Raw genomic sequence first — 23,852 nt, 5'->3', positions numbered from 1 at the left:
TCTACCTCTTAGTACTTTGGAGTGATGGAGTGGAAAGGATAGAAGATTGTACTCTAAAAGATTAATGCTTTTGCAACAATTTAAAATCCAACTTGCATTTGGTATCCAGAGAGCACCACTGGGCATTTAGTGATGGAAACTGCACAGCACATCTTTGGCACAGATGAATATGCTACTCCCAAAATATCAAGTATGCAGAAGATTTTATGTATTTCAAAATTGTCCTCAGTTTTGAAGCCAAGTCTCACCTAAAGAGCAGAAGCCCAGTGCCTGCAGTTGCTGAGCTTGTTACTGATTCATCTCAGCCATGGAACAGCAAGCACTATATTTAACCACACTTGTTCATCAAAACAAATTCTGTCAAAAGACAGAGGGCCATTTTTATTATCAGGTCCTTTAAAAGTCTTATTCTGCACTGCTGTTTCTCATCAGCCTAAAGCCGATAGCAGCTTATGTAATTTTAAAAGGAGCTCTATATAGTAAATGGTGTTGTGCATTTAATAATCTTCCCCCTAAAATTTTAAGTTGATTATGTTAATAGGTCTACTAACATAATTACGGACTAAAAATTGAAATAGTCTACCTCAGTGGGACTCAGCATTGCATAAATGGAATCTCTATTGTAGACCAAAGTGCTTTCAGTCTTAACTGTACTTGAAATACAGTAGTATGCAGAAAACTACAAATGCTAAAAATTCAGGTATTGCTGTAAGAAAATTTAGTCTCAGAAGACAAAAGAAAGAAAATAAATTCAAACCAGGTTAATTTCATTATTTGCCAATTTCAGTTTCCCTTTTGTGTTAGGAAAGGATGAAAGATCATTTACATACCACTTCTACTTGCAAGCTTGCAAAAGAAATTTCCATATTTCAGATGTGTCTGTTTTCCCTATTAATATTTTTCAAACACTTTTGTTTTAAAGACAAATGACACAGATGTTGTTTTGGAAAAAAAAACCCACATTATTTAAAGCTCATTATGTGGAAAGAAATTTAGATTGTCCATTCAGGGTCTTCTCTTTTCCACTATTTTATGTATGTGTGTGACGTATTTTGTATATAATTACATTTGTTTCAGAATAACAAATGATAGAAATGCACAGGAGGATGAAAACTAGTTGCTGGTTGAATGACATTTTATTTTCACATTCAGATAGCTGTACAGTTTCTATAAATAGATGTGATACTATTATATTTACATCATCCTCACCCATACTATTATATTCCATTTTAAATGGTAGATACCCTGACCAAGCCAAAACAGGGCTATTTCTGGGTGCATTTAGTCAGGATTCTATGTCAAAACATACAATACATCAGTTTGTGTCAGAGTAATTTTTCCTGGTATTTTACACGTAACATTATTTTCTCTAGACAGTCTCACTTTCCAGCATCCTAAGAGCTTTCCAGACAAGTGCAGTACAGTTCAAGGACAAAAACAGGATGCAAAAACCCCATTCATATCCAGCCTATTTAAAATAAGGAATGTGATGGAGAACTTTTAACTATGTGAGTTTCATTATACATAAACACAATATCTTCAAGATCCCTTCATATACAGGTACAGACTGAAAACAAAATAAAAAACAATAGTTTAAAAAATTTGGAGACAGACAACAAAATCCTCTGGGCTTCTGAACAAGATCTGTAGATTTCAGTACTGTGCTTCTGCCAACAATGTTTCCAAGTTTTACATTGTCTCATTAATTTTCTAATCCCTGTGATTAACTGCTTTAGGGAGTGCTTATTTGCATCTGTGAACTCTACTGCTGGGGTAGCTACAAATGTTACCTAAAATCTCATTTGAAAATCCACAGAACCCATGAAGTGTTGAGGCTTTTTACACTATACTACCTTCAAACTTTCTCTCTCCACTTGAGAAGAGACGGACCAATTAAATAACCAAACTTCAACTCTCACATGATATTTTAAGACTATGACAGCTAAATTGTTCATCTCTACTAAAAGGGACTGTAGAACTATGTGATAGGAACACCGTGATGGTAATTAAAAATTAACAACACAGAAGAAAAACAACAAAAACACAACATTGAAACAACATACAGGACCAGGCTGCTTCCACTGCAGCACATACCAGAGAATCTGAAAGCAGAAGCCTGCAGTTGTAAAGAGATCAAATTGTAACAAGTACCACTAGAACAAAAAACAACTAAATTCAAGCTGTTAGTCGTCTTGACAAAAAAGGAATTTCAAAGGAATGTCCAGAGTAAGTCACTCACAGCTGGATGCAGATGCTTAAAACCGTCTGATTAAAAGCTCATTTAAAAACTCCATTAAGGATGATTTCAGAAGGAGACTGAACGAGGAAAGCTTAGGTTTTTCTATGGGGAAAGACTTGCAGGGTCATACATAAATAATCAAGTTCTCATAAAAGACAGAAAGTGAGCTCCAGTAACTGCAGTAAAACTGGGAGTACTGCATATCAGTATGCCAAAGGGTAGATATTTCCAAGTATCCTGATCAACTGGAAACTGGTCGAGGTGGTTTGCTTTTGTTTTCTGCCTCTTTTCCACGAATTGCAGCCACATATGAGAAGAGACACAGCACGGAGTAGCAGATCTCATGAGCCTACAAGAATTTAGAAGAGATACTGAAATTCAGATTAAGAGTTTTACAAAATCCATTGTACATTTGTATCTTCCTGCATGTCTTCCTTCATGGAACAACTCCTCTGGCTACAGACAAAATCAGAAAAATGTGTCCCCTACCACCTTCTAACTCAGACAGAGAGAGAAGAAGAGCCATATAACAAACTAAAAAATTTCTTTGGGATAAAAGCATTAGATAATTAACAGTATGATTTAATAATTTTGAAGAACAGTATGCTAAACTAGAAAGTTGGCCTACTGGCTTTGGAAAAAAAATTCTTCATATTTGTTTTTCGTCTGTTGCATGAAATGACAAGATATTTTCTGGGAGGAGCTGAAAGAACTAACTAAAGAGAGGGTTTCACATAGCACTACACAGTTTTACAATTATTTAACTGATTAACAGTGCTATTATTTAACCAAAAATCCTCTTCTACCAGGTGACTGGCAGCACAATTCAGTGAAGGTAATTTAGACTTAATTTATATACTAATTCTAATACCAGCTGTTCTGATGATCTTAAAAATTCTTGTCCTTTAAACTGATACTTAGAAATTTTGTAAAAGTAATAAGCATAACAACATGTTTTGCTGTATTACAGTACAAGCTAAAACACTTCCATAAAATACTTTTTTTTTCCATTAAACTGGCTTTTCTTACTAACAGATACAGCTATTTGCTTCTTAAACTACATATATTCTAAGCATTTTGTTCTAAAACATTTCCAGCTTCTTCAAATAATTTTGCTCTCTTCTCCTCGTGAAGGACTGAGTTTCCATGAAATCACCAAATTTCTGCACATCAGACATAAACTGAAATTTCCGTTCTGATAATAATCATTCCTTTCTCTTTTTTCCTCATGAGCCCACATAAGCCTGATCATCAGACTTATATGTAAGTATCTAAATATCATTATCAACTGTTGGTGTTCACAAAAAATTAAATAAAAACTCAACATTATTCCAGAACAAGAATTCATCTATAAAGCAGGAATCAATACTTTTACTGTTCTCTCACAAGTCATTGCTCATGAAGAGATGTGATTTTTTGGTAAACTGTTAATAATAATTTTATTCTTAGGAAGTAGTCCCCCTTTCCATTGGTTCTATGGAGTAAGGGTTATGTTCTGCACTGTCTTAAAATTAACAGTTCCACCAGTTCCTATTGTGCTAAAGTTCAATGCCAAATTGGCAACCTTTCATCTTCATCTGTCTTAAAAAAGGAAACAGTGCTTTCTGCACTACTGGTGAGTTCCTCTAATTTCATAGATCCAACAATCACTGAGTTTTGTTGTCTCCTCCTACTGAAAACATCATAAAGAGCAGCTGGTGTTTCACTGTAAATCCTGAAGTCTCAATGTAATCTGTTTCTCCACATGAAAATGTAAGGATACATCCTCTAGAGAACCACCAGAGGCATCACAGTAGACTCACCATTGGTGTCTTGTACTTGTGGCTCACCACTTCTTTAGTTTCAGGAACTAAAACCGGACGGGCAAGAGACAAAACAAAAAGTTCAAAAAACGAGAGGCAAATGGTGGAGAAATAGCACAATGTTCCCATGGGAAAGGGAAGGGAGACAGACAGACAGCAGGTGCAGGTACAGGGCACTTCACTATCCCTCACTTCTATATACTTATACTTCTTTTCATTTACATTACATATATCCTTGGAAGACAGTGGTAATGTCATAATAAATTACTCAAGATGGCAAAAATTTTCACTGCCTCTGTTTGGCACAGCAGATGTTTGATGGTTCTTAAAAGACTCTGGCTTTTCTCATATTACTTATTCCTGCTAGATAATAAAAATAATGAAAAAATATGCTTAATGACAAAATATGCCTAATGCCTACTACAATACATCATAACCCAAAAATTCCATAGGAATTTGTCACTATACAAGTGCCAAAGATTTTGCGATTGAGACCTCTGCTGAGCAACAGATTTTAAAAGAACTGTTGGACACTGTACACTGTATAGTAAGCAAGTCAAATCCAGGGGGGAAAAAAGAGCTGAGGGAGAAATTTTTCTCAACTTGAAGACTGTTTTCCAGCTCTATTTTAAGTCTCTCAAGATATTCTTTCTCCTGTATGGGATGTGTGTGATGGTATTTACTTGACATACTCACTGAAAACATTCATAGTTTTTGAATGAGTTGCCTTAAAATAAAATGCTGAGTTCAGTGACACGTATTCCTAAAATACTAAGCTGGTTGGTTTATAGAAAGCTTTATATAAAAAGATTAGGGCATTGATAAAAAAATCTATTATCCAGAATATCTGCCCTTGTTCCATTGCACTGCCTCAAACTGATAGAAAGAAAACTGGCATAATATAGCTAAAGGAAATTTGTCTTTTTTTCTCATTGTAGAATGCATAAAAAAGCAAACTGCAACCACTCCATTTGTGTGCAGTGCACCTGAACTGTGCCTTTGGCCCACACTCGGTCTGCAAATGTTGTGAACAGATACCATGGGAAATCACCAGAAGAGAACCAAGACCACACTAGAACATTCAACTGGCAAACTCAAAACATCAATATCAGGGGAATACCAAGACCAACTCTGAGTACTTCCCTTCCAGAATAGCTGGAATTTGCCATGAAATTTCTGTGTCACAACAAAAGAATTTAGAAGAGGCAGTACAGAAATTATGCAATACCAAACAATTCCAGGTTCATAGAGGAAGGATAAATGTTTTATTACACATAGTACTAGTGACAAGAAAAGAAACAGAGGCAGATGAGTTCAGTATGAAGACCCAGGAAAAGTCCACAACAAAACCTATCCATGCAGATGTCATCTCTTCAACTATGGTATGACACAGCTCAGCGCTGGAGAGGGAGATGGATCACACTCTAAGGGGCCAAGAGTAGGCAGTGCAGACTGGGTTTAAGAAAGTTCTCAAAATATAAACCAGTACCTACTAATTCTTGTATATCATGGTACTGTCATTCTTGAAAATAATCTATTAAAAAGTACAGAATATGATGGGAAAAAGTAATATTTTTGTTATATTTTTCAACTTTCACTCTCCTTGGAGTTGGCAGTTGCATGAAGGGCTGAGAAACAAGGGAAGTGCACACCCAGGCTGCACTGCCCCAGTGATACCAGAGACTAAAGCTGGGGAGATAAGGAGGTGCACATCCAAGCTACCTTACCCGTTGGCACCAGATGTTCCAAATTAACTCCATGTCACCAGGGGATAAAGGTGGGAGTGAGGCTGGTGCACAGCCAAATAGGGTAGGACTTTTACAGCTGTGCAAGTCTCACTGCCCACTGGATAACATACAACTGTTCATATACTCTTCAAAAGCAGGAAGGGAAAGCTGTAAGGACCTTGTGCCACAAGGGAAGGAGAGAAGGGAAGCTGTAAAGTCCTGTATCATAACTGAGAGTAGGAAGAGAGGGAACAGGAGAGCAGCTAGGCAAGGTACTGTCTCTCCACAGTAAGTTGCCTTGTCTTTACTTAAAGTACTCCATCACAGTCCTTCCAATGCAGAAAATTCTCCTGAGAGGACTGAGTTAGGAAGATTAAGAAGAGTAGGTTTGCATTTAAAAACATAGAAGTCAAAGTACTACTACTGCAGAATACAAAGAAAAAAGAAAGAAAGGAAAAAAGAAACTGCCCTCCCACCAAAAAAAACAAAACCCAAACCCCACCCCAAGAAGAAAAAAAAAAAAACAAGACAAAGAAAAGACCCAAGATTTCAGAGATTCAAGCCTCAAACTGAGAGATTAGCACTTTTCTTCTAACATTAGAAGTTGTTCCTGATAACTTGAACTCTTGAACTGAGTGGATGAAGGGAGTAAATTAGGTACCATCCTGCAGCCTTTGGTCCTGTAAATGAAAATATGGTGCTACCACAAAATGAGTTTAGGGGAGATCACTTTACCTGCTGGAGAATGAAGGTTTTCATAGCAGCAGCGGTGAAGGGGCCACAAGAAAGTAAAGCACAAGTACACAGCAGTAACTCAAATTCCAGAGGGAAGAACCTTGGATTTCCTCACTTACTTAAGTTTACACTTTCATTTGTGGGACACAATTCCTGAACTTCTGCTTGCTCTGAAACCACAAGTCCAACTGTGATGCTGCCATCTAAACCCAGCATTAACACAAACAGACCTTTAATTTCCTCCTGTGCTATCACTAATTTGGAGCACTCATGCTTGGTAAAATCAAAATCTTGCATTTAAGTACCTCCCATCAGACTGGAGCTTGCACACTTACCAGATTGTACCTTTCTAAGAGCATCTACTACTTCAATATGCTCCTACTAAAATAAATCTGATGGCAAAGTTTACAATGTTTAACACTAAATAACTTCATTCTTCTGAAGTCCAAGTAAGTCTTTACTGAATGCTTTTAGTGTACTACTACCAAACATGTTCATTTATCTTGAACAGGACAGATTGCCATATCCCTCTCACCTTTACAACAATTCAAAAAACAGCTGTAGACTCTAATCTCGGCATAAGAAGAAAAGCTACTTCCCCTGCAACATCCTCCTTTTTTTCCTTTTTCCTCTATATTAGCTTGATGAGCAAATTGTCAATCTCATTTGGTACATCTAAATTGGTTCTTGTCTGTGACTTCTATTTTGTGAGAGAGGACATTTTTAACTCAAGTGGTTTAATTTCTCAGTTTTTGATTGTAGATTTCAACTCCCAGTTTATTTTTAATTACTTCTTAAAATTACCCTTTTATAAGTTCCATATGACAATTCTAGCTTTTTAAATAGTCCCACGATTACAAATCTTTTGTAAAAAAATAAGAAGTACTTTTTCTTACATTTATTACGGACATTATTTAGGGGCTAAACGCTCTGTTACAGTCACCAATAAAAATTAACTAGAAATAACCAAGTCAAACACTGTCTTTTGTCTTGTGCAATATAAACAAACTATTAAAAGAAGTTTTTTGTATAAAACTTAAAAAAATTATCCAAAATTACTTTCTGATCCAAATAATTTATTTTAAGTAAATATTTCAGAAGCTGAAGCCATTCTTTAAGTTAATTTTATGACTTCTGAATACTCATCACTGTAAAACCCATCAAGAGTCTTTTACAGACTTCAGAAATTTCTTTAAGTAATAAAAGGAATCGTGCCCATCAGCATGAAAACATGATATCAAAGGAACAGAAACTGAATAGAGCTTATGAACAGCTAAGCTATTAGAAAATGTTCACGGTTTAAAAATATAGATTTGATCATATGAACCATGAACAACACTTTCAAAAAATCAGAAAAAAATTGTTCACCAATTGAAATCTGAAAAACCTGGGAGATTTACAGTAAACAACAAGCAAACTGCAACAGCCAGAAGGGTTTTATCACTTAAAACTTTATGTCACCCAAAGGAGACAACACATTCTGATGGACAAAGACATTAATTTCAGAAATCTCATGTTAATAGTCTTCTATAATTCAAGGGAGAAGCTCTCAGCCAGAACATTCTGCTCAGAGTACCAAAGAACAATGACAGTCTTGATAATGGGAGCTGCTGATTCAGATTCTGCTTAATGGCCAAAGTATGCATACTGACCTACTATGGAATTAAATTTCAGCTTCTTTTTTTATGTTTCATACATACTCCTAAGTACAAATGTCTCAAAGATTGCTCGAAGAATAAACCAATTTGGGTTTCAGAAGAAGTATGTGGATTGCCCTTCCAGAGAGCTGCATCTGAAGTCACTCATATTTTTCAGACCCTAGCTAAGAATATTGTGACTGACACTAACACTGAAGATAACCTGAAATTTTGCCCAGACTCTGGTGCAGGCAGATATGCAATAGCAATAACTGACCAAAATAGCACAAACGCTCTGTTCTCCTTAGCCTTTACTTTTCCACTCATGCTCTAAAATAAAAATCACAGGATAAATAAAGTATAACTTGGCATAACAGCTTCTGCTCCACTCAACAAAAATTAAACTACATTAGAGCAGAAAGAAAGCTTTGCAATTAACAGTAATTCTTTGTAATGAAAGCATGGTGTGTTGAGAAAGATCAACTTTAAATTCTGCTTTAAAAATGTGGTTTCTCAGATGAAAAACGAACATACCAAGACAATTCTCACACACATCCACATCTACTTTTTGTTTGTTTCAGAAGACTCAGGACTTTGTCTAATAATAAAAAAGCACCTAGATCACAAATCTTAATATGATAAAAATGAATGTGCAAATTTGTATGTAAAGTCACCCATCTCTCAGGCAACTCCTTATAGGCAATCTACTTTCTCTCCCATCTTTGAAATTGCGGTGCAACTCTGAATCTGAAGACTGGAAATTTGAGTTACTGCCATGTGAGTACAGACCTAATATCAAAATAATGTAATTACCAAATTCCTCCAGGACAAAGACTCCTCGCACAGTATTGCACTTTTTAATGTGATTCAGCTCTATGAAAACCTACAAAAACAGGAGGAAAAGTAACATAAAATTAGTTGGGTTTGGAGTTTTTTTTTAAACCAAAAATCAAAATTAAAAAAAAACATCATCACAACAGGTACAACCTGAAGTTTGATAGCATACACTACCAGTTCATTTACAGCTTAATATATAAATAAAGGGTGAAATAAATATTCAGAAGACAAACTTGCCACAATGCTAGAAATCAACAAAAAACTTAAAAGTGCTAAGAAGCGAAGACAGCAGAAGATGAAGTACCTTCCGCTCCTTGCAGGAGGAGAAAGCATGGAAGAGAAACGAAGGAGTTAGTAACTCTGACATATCCAACATTGCTACCCCTTCAGGCACTCAAATGAGTTATTGCAAAAAGAATACCAACACACCTGAAATATAGCAAAAGGGGGGACGAGAATAAAGCTGGCTCCCAAATTTGGCACTATTTATAGCCTCTGATTCATCCCAGGTAGTTTCTGCCCCTCCATGCATCCTCCTCCAGCATAGAGGGCAGGTAAGGGGCACTATATTTCCTACCCTGATACTGATCCTCCTAACCTACCAAGCAGTCAAATTGAATCCAATGACGAACCACCAACCTTTCTTCTCCCTGACAGTTCTGCCATGTAGGATTTTACTAGAGGTTATGACATATAATCTTCAGAGTTACTCTTGGAATCATCTCCTTTTAACAATCCATACCAGTTTTCTGCTTTAAGCAGGATGGAGGAATTTAGATTCTTCTCTGTGGTTTGCTCACTTCGCATATGGCTCTGCCAGTTGAGCAAGTCATTTGGAAAACAAACCTGCCTTAAAGTCATGTTTTACATACATGATCCCCAAAATCCCCAAAAGACAAAAGCAGTTGAACTACATAACAAGGATTTTCAGTCCAGACGTAGATGCCAAGACTGCATGAATAAACAAGTTCTCTTTGCATAATGTGTTTAACATCCAATGTATTTGAAGATACAAAACAGACCCTTCTTATGCACACATGTCCAGAAGGGTCAGAGTCAGTACACAGACATAAGAAGCTGTAGTAAGTGCTGTCAAGACTCTAATCCATATCCCAGTTTCTAATAGACTTGCTTTTCAAGGCAAGAGAAACACTAAGAGTAACATTACCCTAATATTTGGAGTGTCTATGTCAAACACTTTAGAGAGGTCCTTTTAGAACTGTATTACAATAGTGTGGTTTGATACTTCAAGTGCCTATACCATTAGGACACCGTGATCTCAGGACCTTTTTATTAAATAGTACTGGAGAAACTTCATTATCTTGGAAAGAAGGGAAAGGAAAACTCTGCAACCCTCTTGAATCCCATATTAGCAACACCAATGTAGTCATGCATTTTATGCTATGCATGAAAGACAAAGGATGTCAACACTAGAAATTGTTGTGGAGTTTTTTGAAAATATTTACTATATCAAGAGAGATCAGTAAATCCACTATACATCTGAGATAAGACATGCTGATTTTCAAGTCAAAGGAATTATATTATTATTTTTATTCATCGAGAACTAACCAACAGACCTGAGATATTTTTTGTTCAACATAAAAAACCAAAACTTCCTCTTACTTAAACAAAAATCTTTTTTTCTGCCTATGTTCAAGCACTCAAGGGAAAGGAGACTTAATCCCAGCTTTTTTTTGCTTGACTGTTTTCATTCATGTTGTATATCAGTTTACTTGGTCAGAAACACTTTATTTTTTGAGGTATACTTACAGAATAAACAAATAGTAACAGAATACTTTCTTTACTGCACTTAGTTCTGTTTTTTCTGTAATCTTTTCTGTGAAAAAGTTTTGCTAATAGTCTGAAGTACAAAAATTCAGAAACTCAATAGAAAGGCTCAGGCAAAACACTGGCCATTTTATTTGGGAAGAGTAAAACTGCCTAAGAGACTTGACTGCCCCAGGCGCTCACTATCTGAGTTAATGTTACGGAGTACTGCATTTCCACAAGACCTATGAGCAAGATGAAAATTTATAAAGTTTGTCACAATTACAATCCATCTCCAGAAGATATGAGTTAAAGGGCAATTTCTTGCTATATTGTTTAAGGGACAGAGGTGCTCTCCTCTCACTCCATCAGAAAACACACATAAAGGAAATAGCAGTTACTTACCCTAGGGAAACTGTGGTTCCTCAAGACAGAGCATTCAGTGTGGATCCTACTGTAGATGGGCATGTGCCTTATGCATCTTATTAAGCTTACATCTATTTTGACACACATGAATTCACAACAGGCACAGGCTACCTGAGTCCCAATATTGCAACAGACTTTGTAGATGTGAACTCAGAATTATCTGCCAATGCCACAGATACACTTGATTCCTCCCTGTTCTAATGAACAACCTCTAACCTGCTAGGTACAGACAGATTTCAACATTTTTTATTCTTAAACTTACATATGCTGCAGCATGGTGAGACAATCTGTGAACACTAAAGATCACTCTCACATGTCAATAACAGATTGTCCCACCAAGCATCTGAGACATTGCCTAAGGAATTCACAAGACAGTAAGAAAGTACACACACCGCAAATCAAGAGCCTTCAAAAACAGCTTCATAACAGCAAGCTTCACACTGAAGCATTATGTTCAATCTTCTCACATAGACTCCATTTAAATTTTTCTTTTAAAAAGTGGAAACCCCTCTTCCTATGTTCTAAATTAATTCTATGATGTCCAGTCAAGCAGAACAATAAAAATCCCTTATACTAGTAAGCCACAATACTGAAAAGAACGCTTGGAAAGATAGCCAAGAACAGAGCCATCATATTAAGTAAAGAGAGGAAGATGAAGAGAAAGCTGGTCCTGATGAGATCCTGTAGGCTTTTGTTGGTCAGTATCCCCATTCAAACTCAACAGAAATAGAAAATGCTATTTTCAACACCAAAAAATGGTTCTGAGATCCTGGTTTTAATGATGCTTATATAAATATTCTGAAATCAACCGCCTTAGGAAGCAATTCACACAATGTATACAAGAATTGAAAAAAAAATCATCCAGAATAGCAGACATTTTATTAAGAAAACAGACTGTTTGATGAGTGTCAGAATAAGAATGCCAACATCCTTTAGCTCCAAAGATTATGAAGCTGATGTTTTTTTGGGGTTTTTTTGCATGGTGCAACTAGTAGGAATCCTTTATGTAACTGCTACAGTTGTCCATTCTACAGATACCATCAAATGACATGTTTGATATCTGTCTAGACACTTTGCTTTGAGAAGGAAAACAAGGTTGTATACCTTGGATCCCCTAAATGGTACTGAATACCCTGGTCAGCTGGCAATATAATCTAAAAGACCAAGAATTAAACATAATGAATAAATGCAGTGGATTTTCCAGAACGGTATTTGTTTCAATAACCATCCTAAGTAATGGCAACTCATCTGGCTATAGCTTCATTGGAAAGGTGATGAAGAGAAGGAATAATCCTTCAGGTGAGGGAGATTGCTGGTACATGTCCTATATCTGACCTGTATAGACTCCTTTCCAGAAAAAAAGATACAAATCTTCATGACAGACAGCAAATTAGAACACCATTTTCTCTAAAGAAGGATATGATAAAGCTGGCATTCTATGAGTTCTGGTCTCAGTACCTGTTGTACAAAATTAAAGTAATGCTTCAGAGAGTCCCATACTAAAAATCGGTACAAGGTTTCCCTTAAGTTCTTTCTGAATGTCATTCCAGTCTCTCAGGAAAAAAAAAGGCTTGCATCTGGAGTTTTTCTTTTGCACAAATACATGTGCGCTCACTATGTGCTTACCACTGAGTGTCTTTGTCTTGTGAAGATGCCTGCTATGCTTAAGAAATCATGCTGTGCTGATGTGGCTAACTTTTCATACGTCTTTTCTCACTGCAAATGTGAATTTGCCTGCCTTTTCATTTATGAAATGGAGTCATCTCCTTAGAGATGAGCAGTTTGAGCAGAACTTTTGTGACTTCTGGGCAAAGTAGCAAACAGAACATTCCTACTTTGTGTTCTTACCTTAGGGTAAAGTAATTTCTATTACATCCATCTATGAGAATATCAAACTGTTGCTTTGAGACCAGGGTTTAATTTTCAAAGACTTTAGTTAGATCTGTCATTTTCAAGATCTATGAAAATTCATTCTGTACAATCAATAACTTCCTATTACAGTTTTTTTGTATTTCAGCACACCCAGTGAAAAGATAAACTCTGTAACTTAGTCAAGTAGAGTGTTCCATCACAGAGTAGGTCTGAAACTCTACAGCAGGTTGGACATAATCCAGGTTCTACCCTTGAAAGAGACAGCAAGGAAACTGAGAGGGGTTCTCAACTCTCCACTCATTATACTGGCACATAGGAACTCAAAGTGGCACATGGCACTGCTGTGACCTTGGGAGAAGTATTAAAGATTCTGAGCATGTGTGTTTGAGATGCACGTGCACTTCCAGTGGGATCTACACTGATGTATCCTCAAAGAAAAACAAAGCTTGTGTGGGGAGAAAAGTCTAGTCAGGAGGAAAGGAAAAAACACTCCACAGAGAACTGACAGAAACTTTTCTTTCTTTCTCTCTCTCACACACATATACACACACTCTCCCTTCTCCCCTAAAAATTGATTCTACTGTCTAGCATAGCATGCATTTAATATATGCAAAACAAAAAACATAAAGCAAAATAAAAAACAAGGATCAAAGGAAGCAACAGAAACAACATCCAGAGAAAGGAAGAAATGACAATTCTACTTGTGTTTCCTCTATACCCACAATATCTGCTATTTGGAATGAAAAAGGAATCATTGCTTTTCTTATTTTTCTGAATTACATCAAGAGCCAGTTTCCTATTTTATTTTCATACAAATTTGTAGATAATTTCTAAAATTTTAAAATACAATAGATTAAATACAATGCAGAAGGTTGCTTTCTGTACCTGCAATATTCAAACACTGTATCTTTAAGTCTTACTGCTTATGCAATGAGGATTTACTCATGGTGTGATGCATTATAGCAGCTTCAATTATTATTGATCACTTTTTCTGTCCCTTAATACAGGCTAACATTTGTTTTCTGCTTAGACAATTCAGACCACAAGAAAAAAGAAGCTGAAAGATGTATCAACATCTTTCTTTAACAGACTATAGTTTTCCTATAGATATTTAATTTCAGCATGTTTTTACACATATATATTGATACATGCTTGTGGGTTTGAGTGTAAATATATCTAAGTTTTTTTACCCACATCAAGCTATCCCCTGTCTTTACTGATACTCTGGGAAGAGGAAACACCTATAAAGGCATGCTGCAGAAAGCTTCATGCTCAGTCTTCTCACAGATTTCCCTCATACCTGACTGTGCATAAATTTCAGGTTAATTCCTTCCAGTGTGACCTGAAGAAGACCTCCTTCACCAGTTTTCATATCCTGCACAGGGAACTCACCACCCAACTCAGGGCCTGTGATGTTAATAAAGAAAAAAAAATCCAAAACAAAAACAACAACAAACCAAAACAAAAATCCAGAGAAAGAGAGAAAGAGAGAGAGCAGAAAGCAGTCAGCTGAGTTATGGTATGTGGAAGGGGAATATAAAATAGTAAAAACATAATTTCTATTGATGTGCATAACAAAAGGATACTACTAATAATAGTAGAGACCATTTCTGTGAGTCCATTCACTAATGACAGCTTTCTGAGAACCACTAGAATTTTACAAATTGTAATAAATTTCATTCTAGTAACATGAAGTAACATCAATGTCAGTCCATCCTGTATTTATTGTATGTCATATTTGGGTATTGTTTGTTTTCTTTAAATGCCACATTTTATTTCTACATAGTAAGACCCTGCAATTACATAATACCATAGAGAGCATAGTCTTAAGCACAGATACATAAGCAGCACAAAGGAGGCTTGTAATTGTGAGCTGCATTGCATGATATTGTTTTAAGCAATTAAAATGTCAAAATATGATTAAAATAATAATTTAATAGAGGTTATTAATAGGTGAATAATCTAGACATTTTCATCTAGTTTCTTTTGCATTATTCAGTTCAGCTAAAAAGTATGTTCTTAAAATTATTTTTGAAAAATTATCATCTTTTGCAGAACCACTGAGCTCTGGGGAATGGCTTTTAACACAATGCAAACACTTTTCAAACACGTTTTTAATACTACATTATTGCCCAATTCTTAAAATACCTTTCAAATACACTCATGCTAAAGACAACAATCTGCTACTCGAACATGGATGTACAAAGTTACCCCAAGATTTCCAAGTAGAAGAAGATTATGTTCAAAGTTACTAATAAAAAAAATTGCTGATTGCAGATTAAACAACAAATGTTCCCAACATTTAAAATCTTGTACCTGGTTTAATGCTTTGCTGCCTTGCTGCTGCTCGCTCCATGCTATCTTTTACACAGTAGTACAGTTCCCGACACTAACAGATACAAAAAGAGTAATACAATGTTATTTCTCCAAATTAGTAAGGAGGGGAAAAGAACAGCAAAATTCTAAGATTCTACAAAAAAGAGCAAGCCCCATATTGTGCCCAATGACTAAAAGCCTATTCAAGTTCAAGCACAACTAATTACTAATTAGCATTTATATTTGTTTTACAAGATGATAGAGAAACTATTTCATAGCATTTAACCACAAAAGTTAGTGAAGAGTTCATGCATTGGCACATTCTAACCAAGCCTATGCAGTTTCTTACTGTAGAAAAAGCATCAAAATAATCCCTCCCTTTCTTTCAGCTTCCAGCAATCAATATTGCTAGTCATGCACATGATACCTATCTTTTTGTTATTCATATTATTTTCCTCATGGCATATTCTTCTCTTTATGGTCCTTCAACTCTGAGATTAAGCCATAATCTCAGAGCTAAATTTAAGAAAAATTTTTATCAATAGCCCAAAATACAGGACACAAGGAAGGCTGAGCTACTCTATACTAGAAAGGAACAAATTTGATGGATGGACAAACTCAAAAGATTTGAGATCAACGGCTCAGCATCCAAGTGGAAACCAGTGACAAGTGGTGTTCCTTGGGTCTCAGTACTGGGTCTGATGCTGTTTAACACCTTTGTCAGTGACATGGACAGTGGGACTAATGGAATGTGTCCCATGGCAGTGGGGGGTTGAAAGTAGGTGATCTTAAAAGTCCCCTCCAACGCAAGCCATCCTATGATTCTAAGATCAAAAATCATACAATTAACTCTTAGGGCATAGTTTTATTTTGGTTTTGCCCATAAATCCTCTGTAATATTTTTACTATCTTCACAAGCCTGCAAGCTCACACAATATTTAGTAATATTAATGCTACTGATACTTCTTCTAACAAAAAAGCTACATGTCATTTCTTAAATTACTTTCTGATGGACAACTGTCTTCAAGTAAATGACAGGGCACAATGCCAGCTTTAGATGTCAGTGCTGCTAAATAGCATTGCAGTTCAGTAACCAGTGCTGGAAAGACAGTGCTATTTTTTGATTAAACATGGAATATGACATGCAAAGGATTTGATTTTTTCTGTGTAGTTATGCCTGCAGTATTTTGTCTATTAAACAAGATACAAACCTTCTTTGTGTAGAACTTGTTCAATTGTGTCTCCTGACCATTCCTGCGCCAGAGACAAAGCACTTTTGTTTTGGGACAGTAAGTCATGTTGATGAGTTTCTCATACCACCAACGTTCATACACAGTTCCAATGTTGCTTCTCAGCACAATACAATCATCACATACCTAGGAGTACAACATATTATGTAAGATTTTTAATGCTTTTCCTCTTATTTCTTCTGCTACTGATTGCATTAGTAATATTCTTGTCTCTACCTCCATGAAAAATATGTCTCCTGTTGTGTCTGTCCCAGCATGTACTACAAAAGTCTGCTTCTTGATGTGGCGGCTGCCACTGGGTCTCACAGGGAGTTCCCGTCCATTCTAGAAAAAAACCCACATGCAATCGTCAATGAACTTGGGAAAAAAACCCATTAGGTTATATACATGAAAGAAAGAAGAATTTTTAACAGTATTTAATAAGCTTATTGGAGACAATTTTGAACAAAGCCATAGCCAAGATACTCTAGTAAGTTTAGTTTTAGTAAGATACTCTAGTAAGTTTTAGTGACTGGGAGAGTTATCACAGCATACAATATTCACATGGTACCATACTCAGTATGGAAAAGCAAGGTGTCTGAGTTCTGGTATCATTGCAGTAAACTGGTCTGATTTTTCCCATTTAATTATAAGATAATTTTGTGTCTTCTCTGTGCAGAAAAGTAAGTTCCAAAGATAGAAATTACCTTTAAAAGAGCCTAGCTTGTGTCCACCCCAATGATGGTTGTGCTTAAAACTGGCTAGATTTATTAACTGAAGCTTTAGCCTATATTCTTATTGGTCATTAGAGGACATCAGGTTTATTCTCTATGAATACTGGGAATAGTTTTGTACAGAAACTGATTGCTTTAAGTCTTATAGTGGCCTGGAAACTGATAGAAAATGAAACGCTTCTTACATTTATAGTAATTATATGGATCCATGCCAACAACAAAAGTTATTAAGAAAACATTGATGTTGTACAGAACTGTGGCCCATAAGTGTCATGTTTATACATGTTTGTATTGCACCTCTGATAACTGTGTAACATTAAAACATTATAAACAGGGTCATATAGTCACAGTCTTTATTCTATACTTGTGAAGAGTAGCATTTTAAAATCCAATTAATTATTTTTAATATTTTTAAATTAGTGTTGCAGAGAATATACATAAAATTTTACAGGCAATTTATTTCCTCCACTGTATATCCCAGAGGTATATCACTCATTAATGTTTTACTTACCAGATTGGCAAGTTTGTCTAGAATATCATTTATTTGCTGGCTGTGCACCAATCCAATGTGTGATTTTCCCATTAGACGACGCACCTTTTTCCTAATATCATTCTTGTTCACCTAGAAAGCAGATATACAGATAGTTGCATACACCTAGAAAGCAGATATTATACAGACAGTTGCATACTCTTCTCTATTCACAGGAGGCAACTCCAATCTCCCAAATATATCTTGGTTTCCATTGCTAAGAAGTAAAATAACTTATATCCAATTCACTCATGCTAGGGGCTCTTTACTCAGCAGTATAGGACCACATTGCACATACCCTACTTTTCCCAGCTACTGTGCAAGTGATGCTGTGCACAACAGACTTCCTGCCTGCCCATGTACACAAGCTGCAGTTCCATTACCCACCACTTCCAACTATTGACATCAGAAGCCGCAGTTCTCCATGTTATCACTTCTGAGTCTCACTGGCCAGAACAGCTCCTCCACCTCTTCCTCTGCACAGACTCAAGTTACACAGCTGTGGAGCCCTCAACACAACATGGTATCTTTCAGAGTTCTCATTCTTTCACCATGTGCTTCCTGGTCACTAGGCTGTGACTCTAACAAACACTCCCAGAGAGCCTTCAAACAGCAAAAGGTTCTTCCTGAAGATGAGCTGCAGGCAACATCAGAAGCAAAATACTTCTGCCTCAGCTGCCATTTCAAAAGGCTACTATGAATGCCAGCCATTGATAGTAAAGGCTTCAAAGACAGTACACTCATGTTTGAGTGCTGACTTCAAGCTGGATCAAACACTATTTTTTAACACATTTGCATTATAACCTTAATGTTGAAGAGTATATAAAACAAACTCAATCTGCTTCCCTCCTTTGACAAGAATTCTTTGTGAATGAAAGAAGCATTGTACTTTTCAATATATTCTAAAATTAAAACCTACAAGGCTCTGCTATGCAAAACAAGAAAATAAATTAAAGTACCAATGTGTTGGGTTTGCAGGATTATGCTTCCATTGATAGCTCTAATAAATTTATCTTTCCAGTAACAGAAAGCCTTCCAACTTTGCAGTTTCTACTAGAAACTGCCCTTATTATCCTCAGTTCTGAGTTTCATAAACAGAGATGTATGGTTTCAAGACAACACAAACGAAATATACTGCTTAAATCTGAGAAGCAATCTACTAAAAAGAACAAGAAGTCACCTTAATCATAAGCATATAAGCAATCATATTATGCAGCAGTGTAGCCAATAATCGATCCTCATCATCCTCCAAACGCTTTCGATCATGTTCTCCCAGGGAAAGATATCTGCAAGAAGAGCTACATGTGAAGCAGACTCACAGGCATTCGTCACCCACTTCACTAAAGCATTGGCACAGGACACAGCACTGTTTGCAAAGTGTATAGCAAATAAACCTCTAAAAACACTAAGTTAAATGGGCATTTTCCAGTACAACACTGTCATTGGTAATTCCACATTTCCCTTAATTATTAACTAGTTGAAGCAAATAACATCTGCTCAGTGGGCAATTTGTTAGTGGTCTGCAGAGCTTCCTGGTCTCTGTAGTCTCAGCTCTGTGACAATTAAAACTGTCAGAAGAGGAACACAGCACAAGAGCTATCCTGCATTAGAGCTTAAATACAGCTGCAAGGAAGTGCACGAGGCACTCTCTTTTTTCAGTAAGGTAGGCAGTTTCTGGAATAATAGTTTTGAAAGTAGCACCCCAAACTAGCTCTTATTTTGGCCACCAGATTTCGTGTTCCACAAAAGCATGGATGGAGGCAGTAGAGTTGCAGGTGGTAGACAAGAGCACAGAATGATCAGCTGTTAACAGAGCTGGGGGGAGGGAAGAGGAAGTTAGTCAAGACTGACATTTTAGAAGCAGTCAAGCCTTAGGCAACCACACAGACATTTCTAGAGGGTGGTTTCCTCATGGGTTTTTTTGTTTGTTTTAACTACAAGCTGTGAAAACACCTTTAAGTTACTTTGCATTTTGAGAAGGCTCAAAGTGCCATTTCTGGAACTATTTAATTCTTTCACTGTATGTCAACACACTATTATTTCAGAATATAGCCATCCTGCCACAGAAATCTCTTGCTTTACTAATGTGCTAGTCTATTCCATTCAGTCAATTGTTCTTATGCTTATATTACCCATTTCTATGGAAAGATCTCACCACAAGTGTTAAAAAATATATATGTCATAACTAAGGACAAGTATTTCAGGATCAGGAGCTACTGACCAGTAGAGGGAGAATAGGCTCCCTTTGGAACAGTCAGATAGAGTAACAAGGTTATCAAAGTGACAATAGCATATTAAGCAGAATTAAAATAATTTTTTCCCTACTATTTTTACTATTTCAGCCCCAGATGAAACAATGAGGAGGAAAAAGATCTACTAAAGAATTTACCTGTCAATCATCTCCTGAGGTCCCTGGTCCATCCCCATTCCTTCTCTCTCTAACATCACCGCATCCAAAAAAGCATCTTCCCAGAACTGCATCTGGTCCCACAAAGTTGAACGCTCTTTGCCTATGCAATGTATTTAAAAAATTGAGCATTTATTCTGTTTACTCCAGTCAGATACTTCATTATTAATTCCTGTTCATTCCCATTCCTTGAAAATACCATAAGCCAACACACAACAAAACTATATTAAAAAATGTAAAGAAGGTTAAACCACAAGCAATATCACAACTGAAGAAAAGTGTAAAAAAAAAAGACAAGACAAATGTCTCATTCTAATTAATGGCACAATATTTTTAATCCCTCACAGTAAAGCACCTCTCATCTCTATTCTTTAAGAAGTACAGCTTCTTCCATAAACGGTTAACACTGCCCGAAAGCGACAGGAATATCTCACACAGACACAGATCACAGCAAACACAAAGAGAAGTGGAAAGAAAAGATTATTACTCAGAGAGAAGGTTTCCATTGCAGCATCCTCTAACTGGTCCCAGACAGATCCTTTATCCCTACCTGCACCATTCCAAGCAGGTAGGAACGATAAATGGGAAGGATGAAAAACACAGGAAGAGAGAGCTTTTGATTAACAGCAAATCGAGACAAAATACAAAAAAGCCAATGTACTCCTAATTCAAGGATACACTTGAAGCCCTTTAGTATTCTGAGTTTAGCCCTCTGTTCAGTGACTTAAGCTAAATGATATTTTTTCAAGATAAATTATATATTTTAGCTTTCCATGCATAGATAACTTCCTTCTCCCCTTCTTCATACTGTATTCATATTCAAGAAGAGCAAGAGACTTGGACAGACATAATTTTATGCAAACTACACCACTCACACCAATCTCCTCTTACACTTACTTAATTTCCCCAGCAAAGCTTTGGCTTTACTCTGAATGGTCTGAAGTGCCTTCCTATTCTACCAACATGGACAACAGTTAGAGATGAAAAAAAGTGTCAGGGAAAGTGAAAATTCCAGTCTGTCCTAGACATGATTTAATCTGAACTTCAACCTGAAAGATTCCCTTCCTACAAGAAAAAGTAGCTTACCCAAAAGTCCTTCATACAGATAGACACGCTGGTTCCCATCATCTGGACCTCTCCCTGGAGTACTCCCTTTGCTATCCTTCACACTCTGCTTCAGGTTATGAGACTTGGCCTGAAAATAATACAAGAGGTATTGGCCATTTAACTCTGCAAGCTGCAGGGCTCTCTCTTGTGCAACAGCACAGCTGCACAGACACAGTTTGCAAGCTGTACTTCAAAAAAGCTTCTCCTGCAAACATTCACAAAACAATTGTTTTGTTCAAAGAGCAGTGGAATAAACTTAAACATCCAGAGTCAGCCAAAGAAAAATCAAAGAAAGGCAAACAGAGAAATCAAAACACAAAGGAGGCACAGTGCTTCCCTAAAGGAAAACTGAGGCAAAACAGAAATGCAAGCCCAGACTGAAGGAAAGAACTTCTGTCAGCCCCTTATTTCATACTTATGCATTCATAAAGGTGTGACATTAAGCAAATAATTACATCTCATCTGGCCTGAAGAGATTTGGGGTGACCAGCCAGCAGGAACTGTGACAACAAAGCTGGTCCATTTATTTCTCTACCACCAGATAAACTGTGGTGTGGTATTTGAATTAATCACACATCATATACAGCCATCATCTTTGTTCTAAACCTCTTGCAAGGTTTCTTAGAATTCTATTTAGTTCTACTCTATTTAGTTTAGTAGAAAAATGCAGAAAATTAAATGTTAAAAAAAAAGTCTGACTCTTCAGTAGCTGAGAGGACACCCACTTGCAACTAAGGAAGCAGACATGGTTAAATCATTTTCATGCATTTCGTAGAAATCTGCCATGAAACACAATGGTTTTGTTTGTTTCTTAACATTAGAAGTAGAACCCTGTAAAAGCTTTTACATTTTTATCAGGATTACAAAATAATGGACACAGTGAGACCAATCTTAAGAGCTTGATTTAGCCAAATCAAGTGTATAATTATTTTCTTGGTAAGATGCATATTAGAGGTTATACACAATAATCAAGGACTTTACAAAACAAAGCACTCACAAATTATTTGGGTTTTACTGCATACAGATCTTCCAACTAGCAAATATATTTGAAAGCTATGATTACACTTCAAATAGGATTAAAGTAATACTCTAAAGAAACAGAATAGTTGCTAAAACTAAAATGGATCACTCTTTTATCAAGCAGCTTCTGCTAAGAAACAGGGAATTTTCCTTTTAGTTAAGGACAAACAATGCCCACCACATGTCCATTTGGTTGAGAGAAATATTGAATTAATATTAAACATTACTAGAGTCTCTAAAGTGGTGCAAGATGTCAATCTACTACTTTCAAAAAACCATTTACTGCACAGGAAATGAAAAAAGGTATGTGGATCCAGACAAAACTACATCTTTGACACTGTAATATTGTAGGTCATTGCTGATTAACCCTTAGAACTGAATCAGAGAGCGTATTGCATACATGCACACACATATTAATGTACAAGATCTATTAAAAAAAAAAGGAAGTCTGCAATGCCCTTACAAAGATAGAGCTAGTAGCAGAGTTTGTCTCAATTTCACTGTCTGACACAGTGCCTCTGGATCCTGCTAAATTGCCACCATTTTCCACACTTGGGCCATCACCAGCATTGCTACTCAAGTCACTGTCTGCTCCCAATGTCTCTCCAGAACTGTTACTAACCTGTGGAGAAAAATAAAGCAATTATCTTCAATAGATAATACACCAGAGATTTTGCTCTTATTTTTAATGCATCAAACAATCTGTTTTGTTTTTTTTTTTTTTTTCTCTCAGGTTATCTTTTTAAACTATTTTATACAGATGGTTTTTACAAAACTAAGACACAATTATAGAATTGTTGCAATCCACCAGCTCCGTTAATACACCAAAATGTAGGAATATGTATCAGCACTATATATGTAGGCTGTAATCTGCTCATAAAGCAAGCACTATGTATGTTCTGTCAGGCACACATGCTTGGTACCGATTCAGAGGCTCTGGAGAGAGAACTCACTGAGTACATGATGCACGTGTGACACTGTGCTGCCACACCACTTGAAATGTAGGCATGAAATGCCCTTCCCCACTTTAACAAGCAGTCAATCACATCCAGATTTCACTCTGGGCATATCCTACCACAGTGCTGACTTCAGAATCCTGGCTTGTACTTCGGACCATAACTGTTGGTCCTCCACTGGGAATAGAGTCAAAATCACTCTTCTGCAATCAAAACATAAAAAGGACAAGAAGAGTCACATTAGCTTTTACCATAAGGAGAACATATCACTTCCCATTCTTCTGGGCTCTTGAATTCCATGCCTTATGCTTCCTTAGTTTATTTAGCCAATCAAATAGAAACTATTGTCTGAGTGTCAGAAAGACCATGGTGTCTTGTAATTGAGTTTACAAAGACCAGTTCCCTAGAGAAAGCGGCAAAGAAATTTTACCAAATGACCCTCTCAAGATATTCAAACCCTAGAAGTCTTCTCATAATTAAGCAGTGAATAGAAGAATCCTGTCTCTTACCAC

The 23,852-nt window shown here is 36.5% G+C and overlaps 1 protein-coding gene across 36 annotated transcripts in view; it reads right to left on the bottom strand.

Moving 5' to 3' along the window:
* Positions 1-1,117: 1,117 nt before the first annotated feature.
* MADD (MAP kinase activating death domain) overlaps positions 1,118-23,852 on the bottom strand; it is a 68,924-nt gene continuing 46,189 nt past the window's right edge. For 28 of the 36 annotated variants that reach the window (XM_077784191.1, XM_077784201.1, XM_077784194.1 and 25 more), the window contains 14 exons: positions 23,460-23,543; positions 22,848-23,006; positions 21,344-21,452; positions 20,745-20,807; positions 20,240-20,360; positions 19,031-19,136; positions 17,833-17,943; positions 16,825-16,932; positions 16,570-16,734; positions 15,359-15,431; positions 14,343-14,449; positions 8,954-9,023; positions 4,042-4,088; positions 1,118-2,588 (listed from right to left, as the gene is read on the bottom strand). In XM_077784191.1, coding sequence (XP_077640317.1) covers positions 2,481-2,588; positions 4,042-4,088; positions 8,954-9,023; positions 14,343-14,449; positions 15,359-15,431; positions 16,570-16,734; positions 16,825-16,932; positions 17,833-17,943; positions 19,031-19,136; positions 20,240-20,360; positions 20,745-20,807; positions 21,344-21,452; positions 22,848-23,006; positions 23,460-23,543 — 1,431 coding nt within the window. In that variant the 3' untranslated portion in view covers positions 1,118-2,480. The remainder of the gene's footprint in view (positions 2,589-4,041; positions 4,089-8,953; positions 9,024-14,342; positions 14,450-15,358; positions 15,432-16,569; positions 16,735-16,824; positions 16,933-17,832; positions 17,944-19,030; positions 19,137-20,239; positions 20,361-20,744; positions 20,808-21,343; positions 21,453-22,847; positions 23,007-23,459; positions 23,544-23,852) is intronic. The other 8 variants (XM_077784213.1, XM_077784199.1, XM_077784204.1 and 5 more) reach the window with 2 other exon arrangements.

The sequence above is a fragment of the Lonchura striata genome, chromosome 6 (assembly GCF_046129695.1).
Source record: "Lonchura striata isolate bLonStr1 chromosome 6, bLonStr1.mat, whole genome shotgun sequence".
NCBI classification, from domain to species: domain Eukaryota; kingdom Metazoa; phylum Chordata; class Aves; order Passeriformes; family Estrildidae; genus Lonchura; species Lonchura striata.
Note: the sequence above shows the minus strand (reverse complement) of the source record. Positions and strands in the feature narration are given on the sequence as shown.